At 50.6% G+C, this 19,961-nt stretch overlaps 1 protein-coding gene across 1 annotated transcript; it reads right to left on the reverse strand.

Annotated features, from left to right (window-relative positions):
• Nucleotides 1-844: 844 nt before the first annotated feature.
• On the reverse strand, nt 845-18,201 carry LOC135364614 (complement C3-like). The gene is made up of 21 exons (XM_064593497.1): nt 18,002-18,201; nt 17,379-17,467; nt 17,135-17,274; nt 16,332-16,537; nt 15,573-15,624; nt 15,309-15,395; nt 14,937-15,140; nt 13,802-13,877; nt 13,126-13,299; nt 9,819-9,972; nt 6,976-7,035; nt 5,983-6,073; nt 4,647-4,692; nt 3,532-3,619; nt 3,133-3,219; nt 2,803-2,908; nt 2,210-2,374; nt 1,830-1,916; nt 1,653-1,742; nt 1,416-1,551; nt 845-977 (listed from the first exon to the last, which is right to left on the reverse strand). Exons 10-21 carry the CDS (start codon nt 9,846-9,848, stop codon nt 845-847), a joined length of 1,119 nt encoding a protein of 372 aa, XP_064449567.1. The 5' UTR covers nt 9,849-9,972; nt 13,126-13,299; nt 13,802-13,877; nt 14,937-15,140; nt 15,309-15,395; nt 15,573-15,624; nt 16,332-16,537; nt 17,135-17,274; nt 17,379-17,467; nt 18,002-18,201.
• Between the last annotated feature and the right edge of the window lie 1,760 nt (nt 18,202-19,961).

The raw sequence follows: 19,961 nt of genomic DNA on the forward strand, positions 1-19,961 counted from the left end.
ATGTTATTAAAGCAAGTATCTCTGAGGAAGCAACATTTTTTTATTTTTTTAAAAAATATTTTTATTTATTTATTTGACAGAGAGAGACAGTGAGAGAGGGAACACAAGCAAGGGGAGTGGGAGAGGGAGAAGCAGACTTCCCACTGTGCAGGGAGACCGATGTGGGGCTCAATCCCAGGACCCTGGGATCATGACCTGAGCCGAAGGCAGACGCTCAACAACTGAGCCACCCAGGCTCCCAGCAACATTTTTTAAAAGATTTTATTTATTCATTTATTTGAGAGAAAGAGAAAGAGAGCACAAGAAGGAGGAACAGCGGAGGGAGAGGGAGAAGGAGGCTCCTGGCTGAGCAGAGAGCCTGATGCGGGGCTTGATCCCAGGACTCTGGGATCATGACCTGAGCCGAAGGCAGATGCTTAACCAGCTGAGCTACCCAGGCGCCCCTGAGGAAACAATATTTAAACATTTAAACTCTGGACTATTATTCAGCCATGAGAAAGAAGAAAGTCCAAATAAGGGAAGGGTTCAATCCATTCAGATATCTGGAAGAAGGGTGTACTTGGTAGAGGGAACAGTGAGTGCAAAGGCCCTGAGGTAGGAATCAACTTGGGTGTTGGGAGGACACAGAAGGGGCCAGTGTAATTGAAATGGTGTAGGAGGGAGAGGGAGGAGGCAGGTCCCTTCAATGTTGGGGCTGGTTGTGCAGGGCCCTTGATGAATGTTGGAGCAGGGACAAATGTATGGACTTTGGGTATGATACTCCATGCTCTTTATTTGGAGTTAAGGCCAGTGGCCTGTGCCTGCTTGGAAACAACCTCCTGAGGACAGTAGAGACCTCAGAGTCTCAGGACTCACAACCATGAGTGCTCATATATTCTGAAAATCCCGTCAGGTTGTCCAGCAATTCTTTCTTGCCCACATCCCCATCGGCCAGCCACTGCATGAAGAATGTCTTCTTGCCCAGGACATAGATGTAACTGTGGGTGAGAGATGGCAAGGAGGGTGAGGAGAGCCCCATGCCCTGGAGGCACGGAGCCCTCCCTGCTGTGCTTCTCTTCCCTGATAGGCAGCCTCCCAGGGCCAAGGCCTGTCATGCCCACTCCACCAGGCCATCTTGGGGCCCCCAGCCTGTAGCCCACATGGCTGGAGATTAAAAAAAAGTCTCCTCTTCCTCTGATTCTTTACCTCCCTCTATTGGAAAACTGAATCTTTGTCTTTGTCTACATCTACAGCATCTACATGCAAATAGAGTCCCCCCTCTGCACCCCCCCCCCGTTGGAATTGTGCAGTGCATGGTCAGTACCTCCCTTCAGGGCAGCCCTGAAACCTAGGGTTTCGGGTGCTGATAGGGACTGGGCTGGGGTAGGGAAGGGGGCCCACACCTGAGTCCTGGGACAGCAGGACCCCCCACGCACTCAGATTTGACTTTCCACAGGTCTGATGTGTGGCCCATGATGAGGTATGTCTCCTGTTCTTGTAGCCCCAGGGAGTCGTGGCAGGTGGCGTGAGAGACGAATTCCTTCATGGTGAAGGACATGGCAGAGTCTGTGCCTGGAGGGGAGGAGATCCAGTGTGTGAGCATACAGAGACCTGGCCCATCGGGATCCCCAGGGTAGAACCTCACACTGCCTCTTCTGCCCCCTCGGACATACCCCTCTTGATGATGTCCTCGAGTTTCATGTCATAATAGATGTAGGGATTGGAGGTGGAGGACTTCACAGACTTCAGCCTGACCTTGTACACTGGGAAAGCAGGGGCAGGAGGGTGTCCTGTTGGCATCTGGCCTGCAGGTGGACCTCCTCCTGCCTCCCGCCACTTCCCGCACTCACCAAAGTCCACGCCTGTCTCACAGGCTACTGCCTGGAGCTCCTCCTGCCTCAGTCGGGTGCTGTCCTTCCTCGGAGATGGGCACTGTTCTGCGGGGTCAGGAGGGCATCTGCTCTGGCTGTGCTGAGGGAGGGGGCTTCCTCCCATCTGACCCCCATCTGGCCCCAGGCCAGACACCTCTAGGTCTCTGGGTCAGGGTTTTGTCTCTTTTCCTCTATGTCTCTTTTCGATCTCCTCCCATCTGAGTCTCTTTACGTCTCCCTCCATTTCTGGCTGTGCCTGGCTGTGTGTGCCAGTCTGTCTCTGGGTCTCCTTTTCTCTGTCTCTCTTTGTCTCTGTTTTCCCGTCTCAATATCTCTCTCGGTCTAAACTCCGTCCAGACGACAGCCAGGAGGTGATAAATGGCTCCTGGATCCCCAGCCTGGCAGCCCCCACCTCGGTGTCCCCAGGACCTCACCCTCTGCACATCTGCAGACATCTTTGTGACAGATCTTCCGCAGGGAAGACTGCTCTGTGGGCAGGTTGTAGAAGGAGCTGCACCTCCGGGCTGAGAGAGGGGCGTGTGCCTGGGGTCGGCTTGGGCCAGCGTTCCTGGGGACCCCTGGCTCCGCCCCCGAAGCCCCCCCAACCCCTCACCCCACCCGGCCCTGCCCAGTCACTCCCTCTGCAGGCCCCTCCCCCTTGAAGACTCTGCTCTTCTTGCCCAGCGGGGCCGAGCCCAGTCACTTCTCCGTCCCATCCCCTTCCAGACTCCCACAGCTTTGACCAGCCAGGAAGGCCACGCCCCTTATCACCACACCCCTGTCGGTCCCTTTCAGCACCCTTCTCCTCACCCTCCCCTCAATGCCCAGGCCCCTCTCAGCCACGCCTCAATCCCCCTTCCCGGCCCCACCGCTCATCCCTCCCTCCTGGCCCAGTCCTTCGCAGTCCCCTCGGGGGATACCCCTCCACCCCCCAACCCCTACCGGTGCTTACAAGGCTCATAGTAGTCATATATGGTGACCTGGGCGGCCTGCAGGAACTCCACCTGCAGCATCCTGTGGACCCGGAAGCCCAGCACTGTGTCTTCCTTGTGGGAGAGCTGGGGGGTGGGGGAGGGAATCCTGTCTGAGCTGACCAGGCCACTGACCATGGGGCACTGACCACAGGGCCTTGACCAAACACTGACAACGTAGCCTTGCAGCCTGGGGAGCTGACCTCAGGCACTATGATTCTCTGGCAACACTGCCCAAGGCGCTGACCATGGATTCTGTGCTCACCAGGCTGCCCATAGGCCTCTGGAGGGGGCCACCCAGGCTTCCTTACCTTCTCCAGGTAGAGGACAACAGTGTTGTCACTGGAATTCATCTTGGTCTCATACTGGAAGGCATACATCTCCACATCACTCGTAAGCTGGGGCAGAGGGTGAGGATTGCAGGTTGGCAGAGACCCCCTGAGGTCCCAGCTCTAGGAACTCTAGTCAGTGTGAAGTAACTCTCAAGCTCCCAGCCCTTGTCCCATCAACAACAGTGTCGGGGAAACTGACGCACAATCAGGGCAAGGATTTGTCTAAGGTCATGGAGGGAGGTAATCAGAGGTGATCATGGCTACAGACCACGGGGCATTAACCTGGGGCCCTTGATCCCCGTGTTCCCACAAGGAGTGTGGGATGTTGCTAGGGCATCCCCACCCTGCTCAGGAGTAGGCACGTGGGACCTCCATTACCTGTTTGAGGTCATTCTGGTTGGGGTAGTAGCCGGTGAGCAGGGAGACCTCTATGATGCTCATTGTGGCCTCTCGATTTCCCTGGAACCTGGGGATTTCACAGCTCCAGTATCTCTTCCCACTTTCCTCCTGCCTCTCCCCAGTGCTCCTACTGCCATCATCGTTCTCATGCCTGGATGAATGCAGTCAGCAGCCTCCTCCTGGCTCTCCCCATTACTCCTCTGCCCTCAGCAAGCTTACAGATTTAGCAAGTGGGAGTCTGATGGGTTGCTTCCTTGCTTAACAACATTTACCAGGCGCCTTGTCTCACCCTTCCGCTTCGCCTCCTCTCAATCCAGCCTTCATGTGATTGCTTCTCAGTGTCTCTCTCCTGCACTGGACCTTGGCATATGCTGTGACTCTCTGCCTGGAGTCCTCACTCCTTTTTCTATCCTGAAACATCCTTGCATCTTTGCAATTTCCACTGATCCATCACTCCCTCTGGGAAGCCTTCTCCAGCCTATGCACCAAATCATTCTCTAATTTGCTCTCCTGTAGCTCCTTGGCTCTCTCCTTTGCCATATTAATCACAGTTGTCATTTTACATTGATTCTGGATGACTTTTGTTATTGTCTATCTCCCCTGAGATACGCTGCGAGCTCCATCAGGCAGAGAGGAGCTGCCTTGCTCACACTGTACCCTCAGTTCCTAGAACAGAGCCTGGCATTCAGCAGATGCTCAACACATATTTTTATCTGGGGCAGACCTGGGTGAGGGCATCGGGAGACAGGGCAGAACTGGGTGAGGGCTGGGATGTCTCAAGATGAGGATGGAGAGATCTGTGTGCTTGGAACCAGTTCTGGGCATCTGGGACATAGAGCATGTTCGCCGTGATGGAGCCCACCTTCCCAGGACATGGCAGGTTGAAGGACAGGATTGGGGAGCAGGATGGTAGACAAGCATGGGCAGGCAGGATGGGAGGCAGGCAGGGGAATGGGCAGGGGAGGGCAGGATGGGTAGTATGATGAGGGAAGCATGGAGAAGGAAGCGTGGCTGGTTCCCACCCTCCATTCAATACGTAAGGAGTCTGGATACCAGGAAGTGAGATACCCAGCCCAAGATCCTGGTGCCCTAACCTTGTCTCTATCCGGAGCTGGAAGGTCTCTTCCCCCTTTTTATTATCTGCAGAGGGAAGGCAGGAGTTTAGAGGCTGGGTAACACAGCTTCATGGGTTCAAATCCTGGCTCTGTTGTGTGACTCTGGGCAAGTTGCTTAAACTCTCTGTGCTTTAGTTACCTAATCTGTAAATGGGGAGCATAATATTCTCAACCCAGCAGTGTTGTAGGATTAAATGAGTTAATACAAGTAAAGCACTTAACACAGTGCTTTACAACCGCCAGTTACTGTTACTACCATTACTATTACTACTACTACTTCTGTTATTATTATTATTATTATTATTATTATTATTATTATTATTATTAAGAAATGCAACCTGAGCCAAAGCCTTGGTCACTTTTAGTCCCTTAAAGTCCTGGGGCTGTTGAGGGTTATTCTTCTCATCCCTATGGTGAGCTCCCAATGGCAGAGTCCTGTCTCTTCCTCCTTGGTACCCCGGACTAAGAACTCTAGAATCCCATTTTGATCATCTCCACAACCCCCTACCCCAGTTCAGCACCCATCATCTCCTGCAAGACCAGTGCAGTCACCTCCTCCCTGGTCTCCCAGCTTCTGCCCTTGCCCTCTACAGTCTGTGCCAGAAGGAGCCTGTGCAGACCTGTGCTACGTCATATCCCTCTTCTGCTCAGAACCCTCTATAGCTCCCACTTCACTGAGCAAAAACCAAAGTTCTCACCGTGGCCCATGAGTCCCTACACCATCTGCCCCCATCACCTCTCCAACTCTTTTTCCTAAAACTCTACCCCTTGCTCTTCTGTGGCCACAATGGCTTCTTCAAACCAGGTGAGCTTATTCTTGCCTCCAGGCCTTTGCAACTGTTGTTCTGCCTGCCTGGAATACTATTCCCTCAGATCCTTCCTGGCTCATTCTCTCACTTATTTCATGTCTGAGCTCAAATGCCATCTCCTCAGAGTGCTTTCCCTGGACCTCCTCCAAGTGTGTATCACCTTTTCCTGCTTTATTTTGTGTGGTAGTTATCATCACCTGTTAGTGTGTTATATATTTATTTTTTTATAATGCAGATTGTTATAAATAAATAGCAGTAGGAGTATAATTTATTTATTGTTGTATTATTGTTTGTCTCCCCCTACTAGAATGTGGGCTCCAGGAGAAGGGGTATTTTTTCTTGTTCATGCCTGTGTTCCCAGAGTCCAGAAACAAGGCATGACACATAGTAAATGCTCAATAAATATTTGTTGAAGTGTTGAATAAGGCAATAGATGTGCTTACTGAATGAAAGCTAAAATAAAATAATAACAAAGAAGGTCTGGGAATCCCTGGGTCTAGGCTCACCTTCCAAGGTACTATGGAGAGTCACATTCAGGTGGTACAGGTTGCAGGTGCCCTCCCCAGACTCTGGGGACCTGTGGTCCATGGTCAGGATCTGCCAGGGCAGGGAAGGTGTCAGAGATCATTCCCACCCACTCCCTTCCTCCTCACTCCAGTCCTCCCCTATCCAGGTTCCGCCCCTGTGGATAATTCACAGCAAAGTCTGTACTCCCCAAATTTCTGGGTGCAGTGACCAGAACACTCTTTAGAGTCTAGACCACCTCTGTGTAGTAGGACTTTCTGCAGTAATTGAAATAGTCTCTACCTGTCCATATGGTAGCCACTAGCCACATGTAGCCATTGAGCACTTGAAATGTGGCTAGCGCAACCGAGGAACTGAATTTTTAATTTTACTTAATTTAAATTTAACTGAGGCTCATGGAGGAGTATGACATGCCCAAAGTCACACAACAAAGGCAGAGATTCAACTGTGACTCCATTGCCAGAAATATGAAAACAGGCTGTTCAAATTTAGTGAACAAGAGGTCTGTCCTCCTGGGCCACAGGGCATGGCGCCAGAAGATATAATGGAGCCCCTAGATGTTGGGGGAAAGGGTGGAGTCATCTTCCGGGCATTGGAAGGCATGCTGGAGGGAGAATCTTCCTTTGGGGAGGTGAAGAAAGAGACACCCCTTCAAGGACTCAGCATGATAGGTCCAAAAACCTCTGGCCTCTACCTCTCCTGACTCTTGACTCATAATAAGTGAAGACTTTCTGAGTCTTTATTTCCCTACCTGTTAAATGGAGTCCATATTTTTACCAACTTTCTAGGGGCAGGTTTCGAGGTGTCCTTAACTTGGTTCTTAGCAAATAGTAGTGCCCTAAATGGTAGCTAGAAATATTGCTGATTTCAATCTTGTCTTGCAATAGACTGTCTCTATTCCCACCAGCAAGGGGAGGGGGCGGTGGTGGTGCTGGGCTTCAGTTAAGGACCTCATGGTGGGACACCAGACCTACCGAGATTGTTCCTCTCCCACTGCCACTGGCTTTGATCTCTAGGTCATCCTGGGCAGAGAACTGAAAGGAAGCAAGAAGAGGATTTGAGCGCACAGGAAGCAGCAAAACATGGCTCAAATGCAACGGGGTTGGGAAGGAAAGCAAGTATGGGCAGTGAGGCCTCAGTAATTTCCCTAACTTGAGGTCTAGTGACTCACTGCCCCCTCTCCCCACATAGATGGTTTTACTTTTTTATTTTTGATAGAGCGTTTGTGGTATCTACACTGTCACAGATCAACTGCAACTGCTAACTCAGGCTCTGTCCTAATGTACATCTGTTCAATCTATTCAAGTGTCTACAGAGTTCCTTGTGCATGGAGCCACCACAAGATTCTTCTCCCTGGCATCTCCGCATCTACTCTTGTTTCCATCATACATTCTTCCTTATCAGCCAGAGAAAAATTTTACAAATTCATATCCATTCTCATCACCCCTGCTTAAACCCCATTGCTATTCTTGGGATACTTCTGCCTCAGGGCCTTTGCTCCTGCTGTTTCCTCTGCTTAGATATCCACAAAGCTCGCTCCTTCCTTTCCCTAAGGTCTTTGCTCAAATGTTACCATCTTGGTGAGAACTTCCCTGCCCCTCCTATCTAAAATTGCAACTCCTTGATGTGCTCATCCCCCTCTTTCTGCTTAAGTTTTAGCTATAGCACTTGCCACCATGTAACACACAACATATGCTACTTACTCACATCTCTTTATTGTCTGTCCCACCCATTGAAATATAAAATTTTACAGGGAAAGAGATTTTTTAATGTCTTATTTATGGCTGTATTCCCATCACCTAGAATAGTGCCTGGCATACAATGAGTGCTCAATAAAGTTGGGTCAAAGGATTGAAGGTAAATATCACTTCCTCCATGGAGTAAGGTCATGGAGATTATCTTCTTCCTCACATCCAGGATATTTTCCCCTTTACACACATTTCTTTTCCCTATGTCCAGAAAGCTTAAAATACTTTTTGTCTTAGTTTCTTTCTACACTGTAAGTTTCATGTGAGCAGAGGCCACAGATCTTTCATAATGCATCCCCATTGCACAGGAGAATGACTGGCACACAATAGGTGCTCAAGATATGGTGGAATAAATGAGTCAATACACTGACAGTATAGACACTGGTTGTGAGATAATCTTGGAGAGGGAGATTGGCAGGGACATGACTCTTGGCCTCATCCCCAATGCCACCTCTGTATGGCCTTCCTGTCTGCCCCTCAGTACCCTACCTTTGCTGTCCGCTGCTGGTAGGCATTGTTCTGATCAACGATCCACTCCAAGTCCAAGGCTTTCTTGGGGACGTTTATCTGGACCCAGAGATCCTGGACCCCATCGAAAGGGACAGCTTCGCGGAAGTGGGTGAGGGCCTCAAGGGCCACCACAGTAGTCTACGTGTTGGGATGGGGCCGCGGATCAGCACCACTGACAGCGCCCCGGGAACCCGCAGCGTGGCAAATCAGCACCACGGGTAGCTCCTTCCGGTGGGCTGGCCTTGTCTGCACCTCGGCTAGCGCCCCTCCCCCCAACCCCCTCTTTCCGAGGCTCGGGTCACCTGGGTGGACTTGAAGCCTCCGCCTAGCTCCCGTTTCTCCAGTAGCCACTTGGCAATGGCGTGCGTCTCATTGTGCCGACCCAACACCACCTTCTGCATCAGCGCATAGGCCGTGGCCTCAATGGTGTACAGGGAGTTCTTGTCCAGGTGGCTCTTGGACCAGTGGGTTTTATCTAGGAGATGGATGACCACTTTGTCTCCCAAAACTGGGCCCATCTACCAAAACCTGTCCTCGCCTTCTGTCATCTGGCCCAAATTTCTCATCCACTATTTTATTTTATTTTATTTTATTTTTTTAAAGATTTTATTTATTTGGTAGAGAGAGACACAGCGAGAGAGGGAACACAAGCAGGGGGAGTGGGAGAGGGAGAAGCAGGCTTCCCGCGGAGCAGGGAGCCCGATGCGGGGCTTGATCCCAGGACCCTGGGATCATGACCTGAGCCGAAGGCAGACGCTTAACGACTGAGCCACCCAGGTGCCCCTCATCCACTATTTTATTGAGCACTTACTTTATATGAAACTCTTTGAGGAGGCATATGGACATTTTATTTTCGGAACAGATATCTCCTAGATGTCTAGGAGACAGGGACTCTAACTATTTAGAGATGGTGAAATTAAGGTTCAGAGAAGCTCCTCCAAGTCCCACCAATTCCACCGCAAGTGAGTTTTCCTAACTCCATTCCTCTTGACTTAGAGGAAGATGGGATAAGGATCACTGGGCAGGCCAAGGGAGTCAGGCCCCCTCAGTTAACCACATTTTATGACGTTTTTTCCATCTTTGACCACCATGTCAAGCACTTTCCCAATTCAGGGCATTTGCACATGCCATTCTCTTAGCTTGGAATGTCCTTGGCCTTTCACACAGGTGGGCCTTCTTATCTTTTATTCCAGCTGAGGCATTCCTTTTTCACAGAGGCCTCCCCAGTTCTCCAATCCATACTCCTCTTTGCGCATCATCTCTCCCACCCATCTTGTATGTTATCATCTCAGTGCTTGTCTCAATCTGTAGTTGATCTGTTTGTTTTTTGCCTGCTTCCCCCAGGGATGGTGGGACCTTTGAGAGCAAGGACCATATCAGTGTTGTTGACCTTGGTTTTTCAGAGTCTGAGCTCAAGAGTTGGCACACCACAGATGCTCAATAAACGCTAAGGTGATGAGTCACACATTGCTGAATTTGAAATCATACAATCCCCCTCCCCGTGCCCCCCATGACTGTGGTTAACACATAGTTAACACAAAGAAGTGGCCCACACTCACCATGGCTGGCAAAGCTGTCCAGGCGGTCATTGGCACAGGGGCTATTGGTGAGGGTCAGAGCATAGGAAACTATGGCTATGGCAAAAGTTGTATTAATTTTGGGAAGGCGTTCCTCCAGAAAGCTATGGGCTCGCTCCATGCTGGCAGGCAAATTCTAGAAAGTCAGAGAGAGCAAAGTAGAGGGGGGCAATTAGAGGAAAGGGATCTAGGAGTTAGAAGAGAGGGATGCATGGGGAGGGACATGAAGATGGGGGAACTTCCTGTGGGCAGAGGATCTAGAGGGCTCTGTAGAGCCTGCCCTCCTCTTGGGGTCTTACCGGTATCTCCTGGATGCACAAGTCCCTCCCCTTATCCAGGGCAATCAGGACAAAAGCTGTGAGGGATATGTCTGCTTCAGAGCCTCGGTAGCCACCCTGTGGATGCAGGATCACACCCATGATCCCCCTAGTGTCTTGGAGAGACTTTCTCCAACCTCTCCTGTGTGACCTTGAAAAGCTCCCAGGTGCTCAGCTCTGGGCTGAAGGATGCTGAAAGCAGGATGGGGAGAGAGAGGAGGAGGAGGAACCACCTCAAGATTTGCTTGTGTGGGGTCTGCATTACCAACCTAAGCCAACAGCCATGGAGGGTGATGTGTTATCCTCTACACTATCTCAAAGCATTCTTTCAGCAGCTCCATTTTCCTGATGAGGCGAGTCGTGGCCAGAGAAGTGGTCTCCTCATTGCTGGTAAATGACTGATTTAGGGTTCAAGTTCCTCTTTAGTCTTCTAATTCCACCTTCAGCCTCTGTACTGGGTTGAATAGTGTTCCCCCCTCAAAAAAAATTCATGTCCACTCAGAACCTCAGAATTGATCTTACTTGGAAATAGGGTCTTTGCAGATGTAATTAGTTAAATTAATAGGAGGTCATACTGATTAGAGTGGACCCTATCCAGTGACTAGTGTCCTAAAAGAAGGCCATATGAAGACCCACAGAAGGAAGGAGGGCAAATGAGGATGGGGACAGGGGTTGGAGTGGTGCAGCTACAAGTCAAGGAATGCCAAGGACAGCCCAGAGGCCATCGAGCTAGAAGAGACAAGGAAGGATTCCCCCGTAGGGCCTTCAGAAGGAGCATGGCCCTGCTGACACCTTGATCTGGGACTACTAGCTTCCAGAACTGTGATAAAATAAATACATTTCTGTTGTTCTGAGTCATCCAGTTTGTGGTACTTTTTACAAGAGCCCCAAGGAATTAATTCCTGCCCCACCGTCTCTTCTTCCCATGGTGGCCAATGAAGCTTGTGAACTCTTGAATCAGGTTGTATCCCTCCTCAGTTCAAAACCCTCCATGGATCCCATCTCACTCAGAGGAAAAGCTCAAGTACTCCTTGCAGCCCCAAAGGCCCTGCACCATCTGTCCCACCCCCTCCCTCAGCTCTCCTCCTCCCCCTCTCCTCCAGGGTTGTTCACTCTGTCCCAGCCTCCTCACTGTTCCTCAAACATACTGGGCACTTCCAGGCTCAGGGCCTTTGCACATGTTGTTTCCTCTGCTTGGAACACTCTTTCCTTGATTATCCACATGACTTGCTCCCTCACCTCCTCAGGTCTGTACAAACATCATCTCTTCATGAAGCCTTCCAAAATGACACCCCATCACCTTGATTCCCCTTCCCCTGCATCTTTCCCCATGTCACTTCTGCCATACATGCCACATCACTTAGGTCTCTCTCATGCTCATTGCCTGTCCTTCCTCCATGAGAGAGCCCACTCCATGAGAGAAGAGATTTTTGTCTATTTTGTTTTCCCAGCGTCCTCAGTGCTTAAAGCAGTGCCTGGCACATTGTAGATGCCTGGTAAGTGTTTGTTGGTAGAAAGAAACTCCTTTCTGTGAGCCTGTGAAACCTGTTTGTAACCCCTCTCTGTACAACCTTCCTGTACAGCATCTGGCTCCTGCTCACACAGGCCTCCCAACTCCCTAACTGCTTCCTTTATCTGGGGTTGCAATCTGTCTTTTCTGGGCTCATGCATTCACCCAGAGTTTTATTCAGCAAATATTTGCCAACTATGATGAATCAGACCTGCTTCCCCGCACTGGAAGGACTCACAGTGCAGGGAAAGCAAAACTTGAACAGACTATTTCAAGTCCTCATTGAGGCCACCAAGGCTCTGCAGGTTTCAGGGCCTGGCATCTCTCCTACCCTCTCAGGCCTCAGGACGAACTACCCCTTTCCCATCTTTGGGCTCTGGTTTCTTCCTTTTCCTCAAACACGCCAGAGCCTCAGGGCCTTTGCATGTGCTGCTCCCTTTGCCTGGAGCTCTCTTTCCCATTCTTCCCCCACCAACTCTATTCCTTCTTGAGGTTGCTACTTTGCTGTCTCTTCCTTTTGCAGGTTCCCTGACCAGGCATGACCCCTATTAAATACTCTCTCCTGGTATTTCTTTCCCATGGAACTTAGCACAGTTGTGATTTAAACAATCACTAGTTATAACTATTTGGCTAACTTCCATCTTCCTCCCACACCCCAGCTTGTGAGTACTACAAGGCAGGGGTAAATGTGTAATGTGTAAATGTCTTGTTTACTGCTATGTCTCCCCTCTGTCTAGTACAAGGCCTGGTACACACCAGTTGCTGGATAGATATCTGTTGAATGACTGAATGACATCCCTACTGTCATGGGTGCAATAATAGAGATACAGGGCTGGTATTCAGGGGAGGCCCCTGGAGGAGGTGGGTTTGAGCTAAATCTAAAGAGAAAACACAATTTGGCCAGCCAAGGAAAAGAAAAAGCGATGGGGCCATGGCTATTCCATGCGGAGAGAGCAGCATAAGCAAAGACAGAGTGAGTTGGAGGGATCTGTGATCAGGGAGTAGTGAGGCGTAAGGCTTGTGGGGGAGTTACAGAAGAGAGGGATATAACAGAGAGATACCGTCATAGACAACTGTGAGCCATAGAAGGTGTTTGAACAGGGGAGAGACATCCCAGACTGTTTGAAAGCTATTTCTGGAGGCTGATGTGGAGGAATATCTGGTAGGGATGGCTGTGTTGGCTGGAAGGTTGAGAAGACTCAGCCCAGAGGAAAGAGAGCCAGGACTGGAGCCACTCAAAGTGAAGTGGGCACATCACGGGGTCCCAGATGTGCCCAGCCTCTCTGACATTGTAACAGAGTCCAGGGAGGTCCAGAGCAGAGGGATGTGATGCTGGGTGCCGGGCCCTGGCTTTTTCCTGTTCTCATTTTACCTGCAAACAGGTCAAGGGCCCGAGATTCACCCTATCAGTGCACAGAGCCCTGGATTTGAACAGCCCAGGAGGGGGGAGGGCAGTGGGCACTTGCATGGATGCCATGATCACTGGACCATTCTCCAAGAAGTGCCCATCCTCTGCCTGCCTCTTGGTGATGACCCAGTTGGCAGGGGCACAGAGAGAGTGCAGATCAAACATGCCGGTTGTCATGATAGAGTAGGCCAGGGCAAAGACCCGGAACACGTAGCTCGTGTTCCAAGGCTCTGCAGGGTCTTTTCCCTGCAGAGCCTTGGTGGCCTCAATGAGGACTTGAAATAGTCTGTTCAAGGTTTGCTTTCCCTGCACTGAGCCTGTCAGCGGGGAGATGGGGTGGGTGATGACTGGGAATAGCAGCCAAGGGGATTCGAGGACAGGGGCTTCTACACTAGGGGGAGTCTACACCTGCTGCTCCAGACTGACCCTTCATTTGCTGCTCTCCAGATCTGGCGGCATGGACACTAACCCGTCTCTCCGACATTCAGACACGTGCTCTCAACAATAACCCCTAGGTAACCCCCAGACACTATCACCCCCAAAGTTACCCCCAAACTCTAAACTCCCAGGTAACCCTCAGGTAAAACCCAAGTAGCAATACTTCTGGCCCAAAGGCTGCCTGCCCCAAGCCCCTGCTGCTCGGGTGCTCCTAGGATCATTAAGCGCCAGGCTGGCCCTTGGGCTTCATTCAGGGTGGTTGTGGCAGGACTGCCAACATCCTCGTCCTTACCAGGTGCTTCCCGGGTGTCCGTTGCTGATGTGGTAGGTGCCGTGTGCACTCCGGTGGGTCAGCATGTGGGTGTAACCTGGGGAAATGGGTGGAGGAGAACTTTCAGGGAGATTTGGCATTTGGGTGTGGCTATGAAGGGGAGTCAGTTATCAGGCATAATCTGGGGGGTAAGATGTGGGTGTGACTTGGGGGTGCATCCTATCTAGGTCTAACTATAGGAGGGGACTTGTCTAGGTGTATCAGGAGGTGGCTGCAGGGCCCAGGTGTGACTGTGGGAGCCCGTGTCCAGTGTCATCTGGGAGTAACCTGGGAAAGAGTGTGACTGGGAATTTCTGCTCAGAGGGATTGTGGAAGGTGGAACCCAGGAAAGGGGTACTCTGGGGGCCACTACCTGGGAGTTTCCTTGACAGTTATTTCTTGGCTATAAATTAGGGGTGTCACTGTGTCTGTGCGGTTTAGGGGAGGCTACTCCTGGGTGTAATCTCGGAGGCGTACCTCTCAGGTGTGTTCTGAGTGTTGCTACTTAAGTATTACCTGAAGGTTGCTTGGGAGCTTACTGTTTGGGAGTAACTTTGGGGGTGATAGTGTCGAGGTGTTACCTGAGGGTTATTGTTGAGAGCACCTGGATGGAGACCTGGTGTCTGAGTGTAACCGGGAAGGGGGGTCAGTGCCCAGATTAACTTGAGGGTCTCTGTCTGGGTATAACCAGGAGTGTGCATCTCTGGTTGTTACCTGGGAGGTGTGGATATAACCTGGAAAGGGGTAATGGGGAGGCCACCGCCTGGGATTATTCTGGAGTTTTCTGCTTGGGGGTTCTCTAGGGGTATAACCCAAGGCATGTCACTGACTGGGTGTAACCTAGGACAGTGTCTGAATATAACAGAACCTGGGGGCTGCTGCTTTGGAGGTAAACCAGGGTGTCTGTTGTCAGACTGTGGTCTGGGAGAGGGGTCCAGATGAAGGAGCACCTGGGGGACTTGGTACCAGGTTGTAACCTGGGAGATGAGTCAGGGTATGAATGTTGTTGTCGGGCAGAGTCCCGTGGGGGCCACACCCAACCCTGGGGGTACCCCAGCCACCCTTCCAGAGAGTCCCAGACACCTTCATTGAGGTCCCAGGAGGGAACCCCTCTCACCTCTGACAATGTTCTGTATCACCTGCTCCCTGAGTTCCACTCCAACCTTGCCCCACTGGCCAGCAGCATCCAAATAGTGGGTCAGGATGATCACAGGTGCCAATTTCCTCAGCGTCTGCTCAGGGCAACCAGTTGGAACCCTCAGCAGTTGCCATTTTTCTCCAGGTGTCAGGGTGCCCAGGATCGTCTCGCCAAGGATGTCACCTATCAGATGAGCAGAATCATCTCAGGAATGGCCTAATCCACCATGGCTCTGATCACCCCACATGGGCACCCCAGCTCCTCCCGCCCCTGTGCCCAGGCATGTGTGGGAGAAGCCAGCTCCCCAGTCTCCCAATCCCTCCCCCCAGGAGTCATCTCTGTTCTAAGCACCTTGGACACTGACAAACACTTCTGCCTCTGTGTTGGGCACCATGTTCAAAAAGTTCTGTCTTGGCACCATTTCCATCTGGGTTTGACCTAGGTTGAGCAGGCACAGCCTTCTGTGACAAGCAGTTTCTGGGGCTGGGGAGGTCAGGGTGTGCAGAGCCCGGAGGAGTTCAGACTGCCCACCTGGCTGGACCCCCTCATTTCAGCTCCTCCCTCCATCCTGACGTGGCCCTAGGATCCGACATGCTCCCCGCAGACCCCACAAACCTTGGGGGTTCAGGAGGATGCTATGGGATTTTTGCTGTATCTGCCCTCCTGCCTGTGAGATGTAATGATGAAGCAAGTTAAAAACAACAGCAATAATAGTAATAATGACAATCACAATGACAGTAGGAGGAGGCACTGGTTAGCTATAAAGAACACAGACTCTGGATCCCAAATATCTGGGTTCAAATCCCAATCCTTCTATGTTCTAGCTGTGTGACCTTGGGCAAATTACTTAACCTCTCTGTGCCTCAGTTTTCTCCTCCATAAAAGGCTCCTACTTCCTATGGTTGTTCTGATGGCTCAACGAGTTACTATTCTTAAAGTGTTTATATCATAAGTGCTAAACATGTGTTTGTTAAGTAAATAAATTAAGCAAATAAGAGAAGTAAATAAAGTATTATTAATGGGTTGTGCACAACCAGTATGAGATATAATTTTCACAGCTCTCTGATTATTATTCACAGCTCTGGATGTGATGATGGTCACACCTTGCAAATAAGGAAACAAAGGCTCAGAAAAGTTAGGTAAATTGTCCAAGGTCACACAGCAGAGACAAGGCTTGAACCCACCCTGACAACAAAGTCCCATAGTGGGAGCTCTGTGATTGAACTTTCAAATCCATTCTCTTGCACCTCACTCCCATCTGAGAGGCCTGTTTGTTGATCCCGGGCATACCCGTCCGTCCTGTGATCACACCCTGGGAGCCCCGGGGAAGCCCCACTATCTGCACCAGTAACAAAAGGTGGGGGCACCCATTACTTTGACCAGAAGTGTCTTCCTTATATGGTCCTCAACCTCAGTTGTCCTAATCCTGACCTCCACATCCACTTTGCCTATCTCAAGTGGGAGAAGCACAAAGGGCACTATCTTGGAGGAGGTGGGGGTATGACCACCACCCGGCGGGATGGGGCTTCTGGCTTTGACGCACTGCACAGAGCCTCCTTGTGGGGGAACTCCACACGGACCTGGGGCAAGGTGGGCAGTTGGGTGGTCTAGGACCCTAGTCACAATTCCCTCCCTCTCCCTACCCTGGAAATCCCAAGTAGGTGACAGCACAGCATAGTGGTTGAGAGCTAAGACCTTGCCTGACACTTGCGTTGTGTGACCTCAGGAAAGCCCCTTCACCTCTTTGTGCCTCAATTTCCTCACTTCTACACCAAAAGCAATAATAGCAGCCATCTGCTGGGATTATTGTACATTTTATTTATTTTATTTTATTTTTTTAAAAGATTTTATTTATTTATTTGACAGAGAGAAACACAGCGAGAGAGGGAACACAAGCAGAGGGAGTAGGAGAGGGAGAAGCAGGCTCTCCGCTGAGCAGGGAGCCCGATGCAGGGCTCGATCCCAGGACCCTGAGATCATGACCTGAGCCAAAGGCAGACACTTAACGACTGAGCCACCCAGGTGCCCTTATTGTACGTTTTAAATGAGAAAATACCCCAGAAGCTTTTTAAAAGAGCAACCACTTCGCTGGCCCCTTTGAATAATGGACACACTCCAACCCCTTTATAAAACACACCGATGGATGGTTTGAGAGGAGGGGAGGGCTCAGGCTTCACCTTGACCTGCTCCATCCTGAAATTGTACAGCACGGCTTGGATCTGGACCTGCTCATTCCTGACCACGGAGGAGGGCAACTTGAGATCCACAAAGAGTGATTTCATAACTGTCAGCTCAAAGGGGTCTGAGACGCAGAGACCTAGAGCCAGGGGAGTATGTTGGCATTAAGCAGAGGCCAGCTGTGCCGGGGCTGGGCAGGACCACCATTCTCCCATCTCCTCAGCCCTGGGCTTGTGGGGTCACCTTGTACAGGCTTGAGGCTGACAGCCACCAACTGCCACGTGCTGATGGAATCTGGCACAGTCACAAGAGTGCTGTAGTGGGAGATGCCTCTGGCAGGGAAGGGGGGGCATTAGTGAGTTTGTGCTCAGAGCCTCTGCACTGGGGGTCACTTCCCAGGGGTCAGTGGGTCACTAGAGGGCCGTCCTTTTGGGGGAACCACTGGGATTTGTATCCCCCTCCAGGCGGTTATACTGACTATACCAAGAGCTCAGTGTCACCAGTGGGAACACTGGCTATGATTGACATCCACTGATGCCTCGGAGGGCCAGGGACCAGATGCTGCTGTGGGGGCTGTGGTCCTACCCTGATGTACTTTTCGGCAGTTTAAACTTCATCTAGAGCCAACTCTCAGGGAACAAGGTTCAGATAGGCTGGTCCTCCAGGAAGATGTCATCTAAGTCCTCATCTTCATCCGCTTCAGGGAGGGGATGTGGGGCAGTGTCTCCTTTGCGTCTCTCCCATGGTCCTCCCACTCCATCCCCTTCTGGCCCTTATCTCCCCTTGACTTGTCCCATGACACTTCACGCCCCTCAGGCAAACCCCAACGCCCCCCACCCCCCCGCCTCCTGCCATGGCCTCCTCACATGTCCCCAAAAGCAGCTGCTCCTCCCGGGCCTCCTGAGTCAGGGCCTCAGACAGATGGCAATAGCTCAGGAAAGCGGTAACACAGGTTGGCCCATGGCGGACATGCCGGGTCCTCTCTTCACACGACAGCCCCACCGGGCTCTCCCGGAGCCCAGCCTCACAGCACTTTCGCTCCAGCTCTGTCTTGAACTTGTTCACTGTGGGCCAGAGTTAGAGGGACTGAGGAGGGGCTGAGCGGCACCAGAGGAAGCTGGGACCCATCTACCTTAATGCCACATACACCTGGTCTCTATGTATCCATAACTCTGGCAGATGCTGGTCCTAGCACTTTGCCTGTATCTTCCTCCTGAAGCCTCACATTGAACCCATGTGGTGGGTTCTGATGAGGAAGCTAAACAACAGAGAGTTTAATTCACTGGCCCATGGTCACACAGCTCCCAAGTGGCAGGGCTGGCAGTAGAATCCATGCTGTTGCTTCTCTTTTTCCCCCTCCTCCTCCCCACCCTTCTTGGCAGGGATTGCCATGTTTTTATATTAGAGATACCATTTCAACTTTTTTTTTAAAGATTTTATTTATTTGAGAGAGAGAGAGAGCGAGCACAAGCAGGGGGAGGGGCAGAGGGAGAGGGAGAAGCAGGCTCCCCACTGAGCAGGGAGCCCGACATGGGACTTGATCCCAGGACTCTAGGATCATGACCTGAGCCAAAGGCAGACACTTAACTGATGGAGCCACCCAGGCGCCCCATCATTTCAACTTCTGATTTTCATCATGTGTTTTTATAAAATCAAAACATAAAACTTGTTGTAAAGCATGATGTCAAGCTGAATGCTTCTAAGTTAGCAAACTGAAGGAATACACTTAAAGATAAAAATAGAGCAATTCAGGGGCACCTGGGTGGCTGAGTTCATTAAGCGTCCGACTCCTGGCTTCAGCTCAGGTCATGATCTCAGGGTCGTGAGATTGAGCCCTGCGTTGGGCTCCCCGCACTCAGCATGGAGTCTGCTTGAGATTCTCTTCCTCTCCCTCTGCTCCTCCTCCTGCTCACACACTCTCTCTCTTTAAAATAAATAAATAGGGGCACCTGGGTGGCTCAGTTGGTTAAGCGACTGCCTTCGGCTCAGGTCATGATCCTGAAGTCCCGGGATCGAGTCCCACATTGGGCTCCCTGCTCAGCAGGGAGTCTACTTCTCCCTCTGACCCACCCCCCTCTCATGCTCTCTCTCTATCTCATTCTCTCTCTCAAATAAATAAATAAAATCTTTAAAAAAATTAAAAATAAATAAATAACTTAAAATATATAGCAATTTAAAAATCTTATTGTTTACCACTAACATAATTATAGTTAAATGATACAACTTATCATTACCATAAACAAAACAACGGCTTATATTATAAACTTTTCCCAGGGGGTTAGCATAATTCTCTTTAATACCAAAATTAGAGTTAAGGTTTTATCTCAATTTCTATTAGGTTTCACTTACTTTCTCTTTATTTAGATTCACAAAGTCATTAGCACTGCTCAAAGAGACTGAAAAATCTAAGATGCATAGAACCCATGCTTCCAACACCACTCAGTGCTGCCTCCCATCTTCCCTGAATTCCAGGCTCACATCTTATTCTGGTCCACACCCTGGCCTTGGGGATGGCAGGTTTGCTATTATCCACTGGTACCCAGCACCCGTCTCTCCTTTTGTCTACATTCACTCTTGTATTACAAAGCCTAGACATCTAGAAGCTGCATTTCCCAGACTCTCTTCTGCTAGGGTTCTAGATGGGATAAGATTCTGCCACAGAGACACGCTTGTGTAAGATTTGGAGGGTGGAAGAAGTGGAGGCCATTTTCCCTGTGGCAGTGGTAACTGACAGGTGAACCCCAGTCACAGGTGAACTCCGTGTGTTTTTGTAATGGGCATTATTTCTGCACTTTGTTATCTACCCACCAGCATCGCAAGAGATAT

This window comes from Mirounga angustirostris, unplaced genomic scaffold, assembly GCF_029215605.1.
Source record: "Mirounga angustirostris isolate CCGP_5_RB_7025 unplaced genomic scaffold, mMirAng1.0.hap1 SCAF_1, whole genome shotgun sequence".
In the NCBI taxonomy this organism is placed as follows: Eukaryota; Metazoa; Chordata; class Mammalia; order Carnivora; family Phocidae; genus Mirounga; species Mirounga angustirostris.

Coding starts and splice junctions, on each gene's coding strand:
- LOC135364614 (XM_064593497.1), bottom strand. CDS start 9,848: ATGACCGCCTGGACAGCTTTGCCAGCCATG. Junction 2,375..2,802: donor ATATGACTACTATGAGCCTT/GTAAGCACCGGT, acceptor CCCCTCTCTCAG/CCCGGAGGTGCAGCTCCTTC. Junction 978..1,415: donor CTGTGGAAAGTCAAATCTGA/GTGCGTGGGGGG, acceptor TCTCACCCACAG/TTACATCTATGTCCTGGGCA.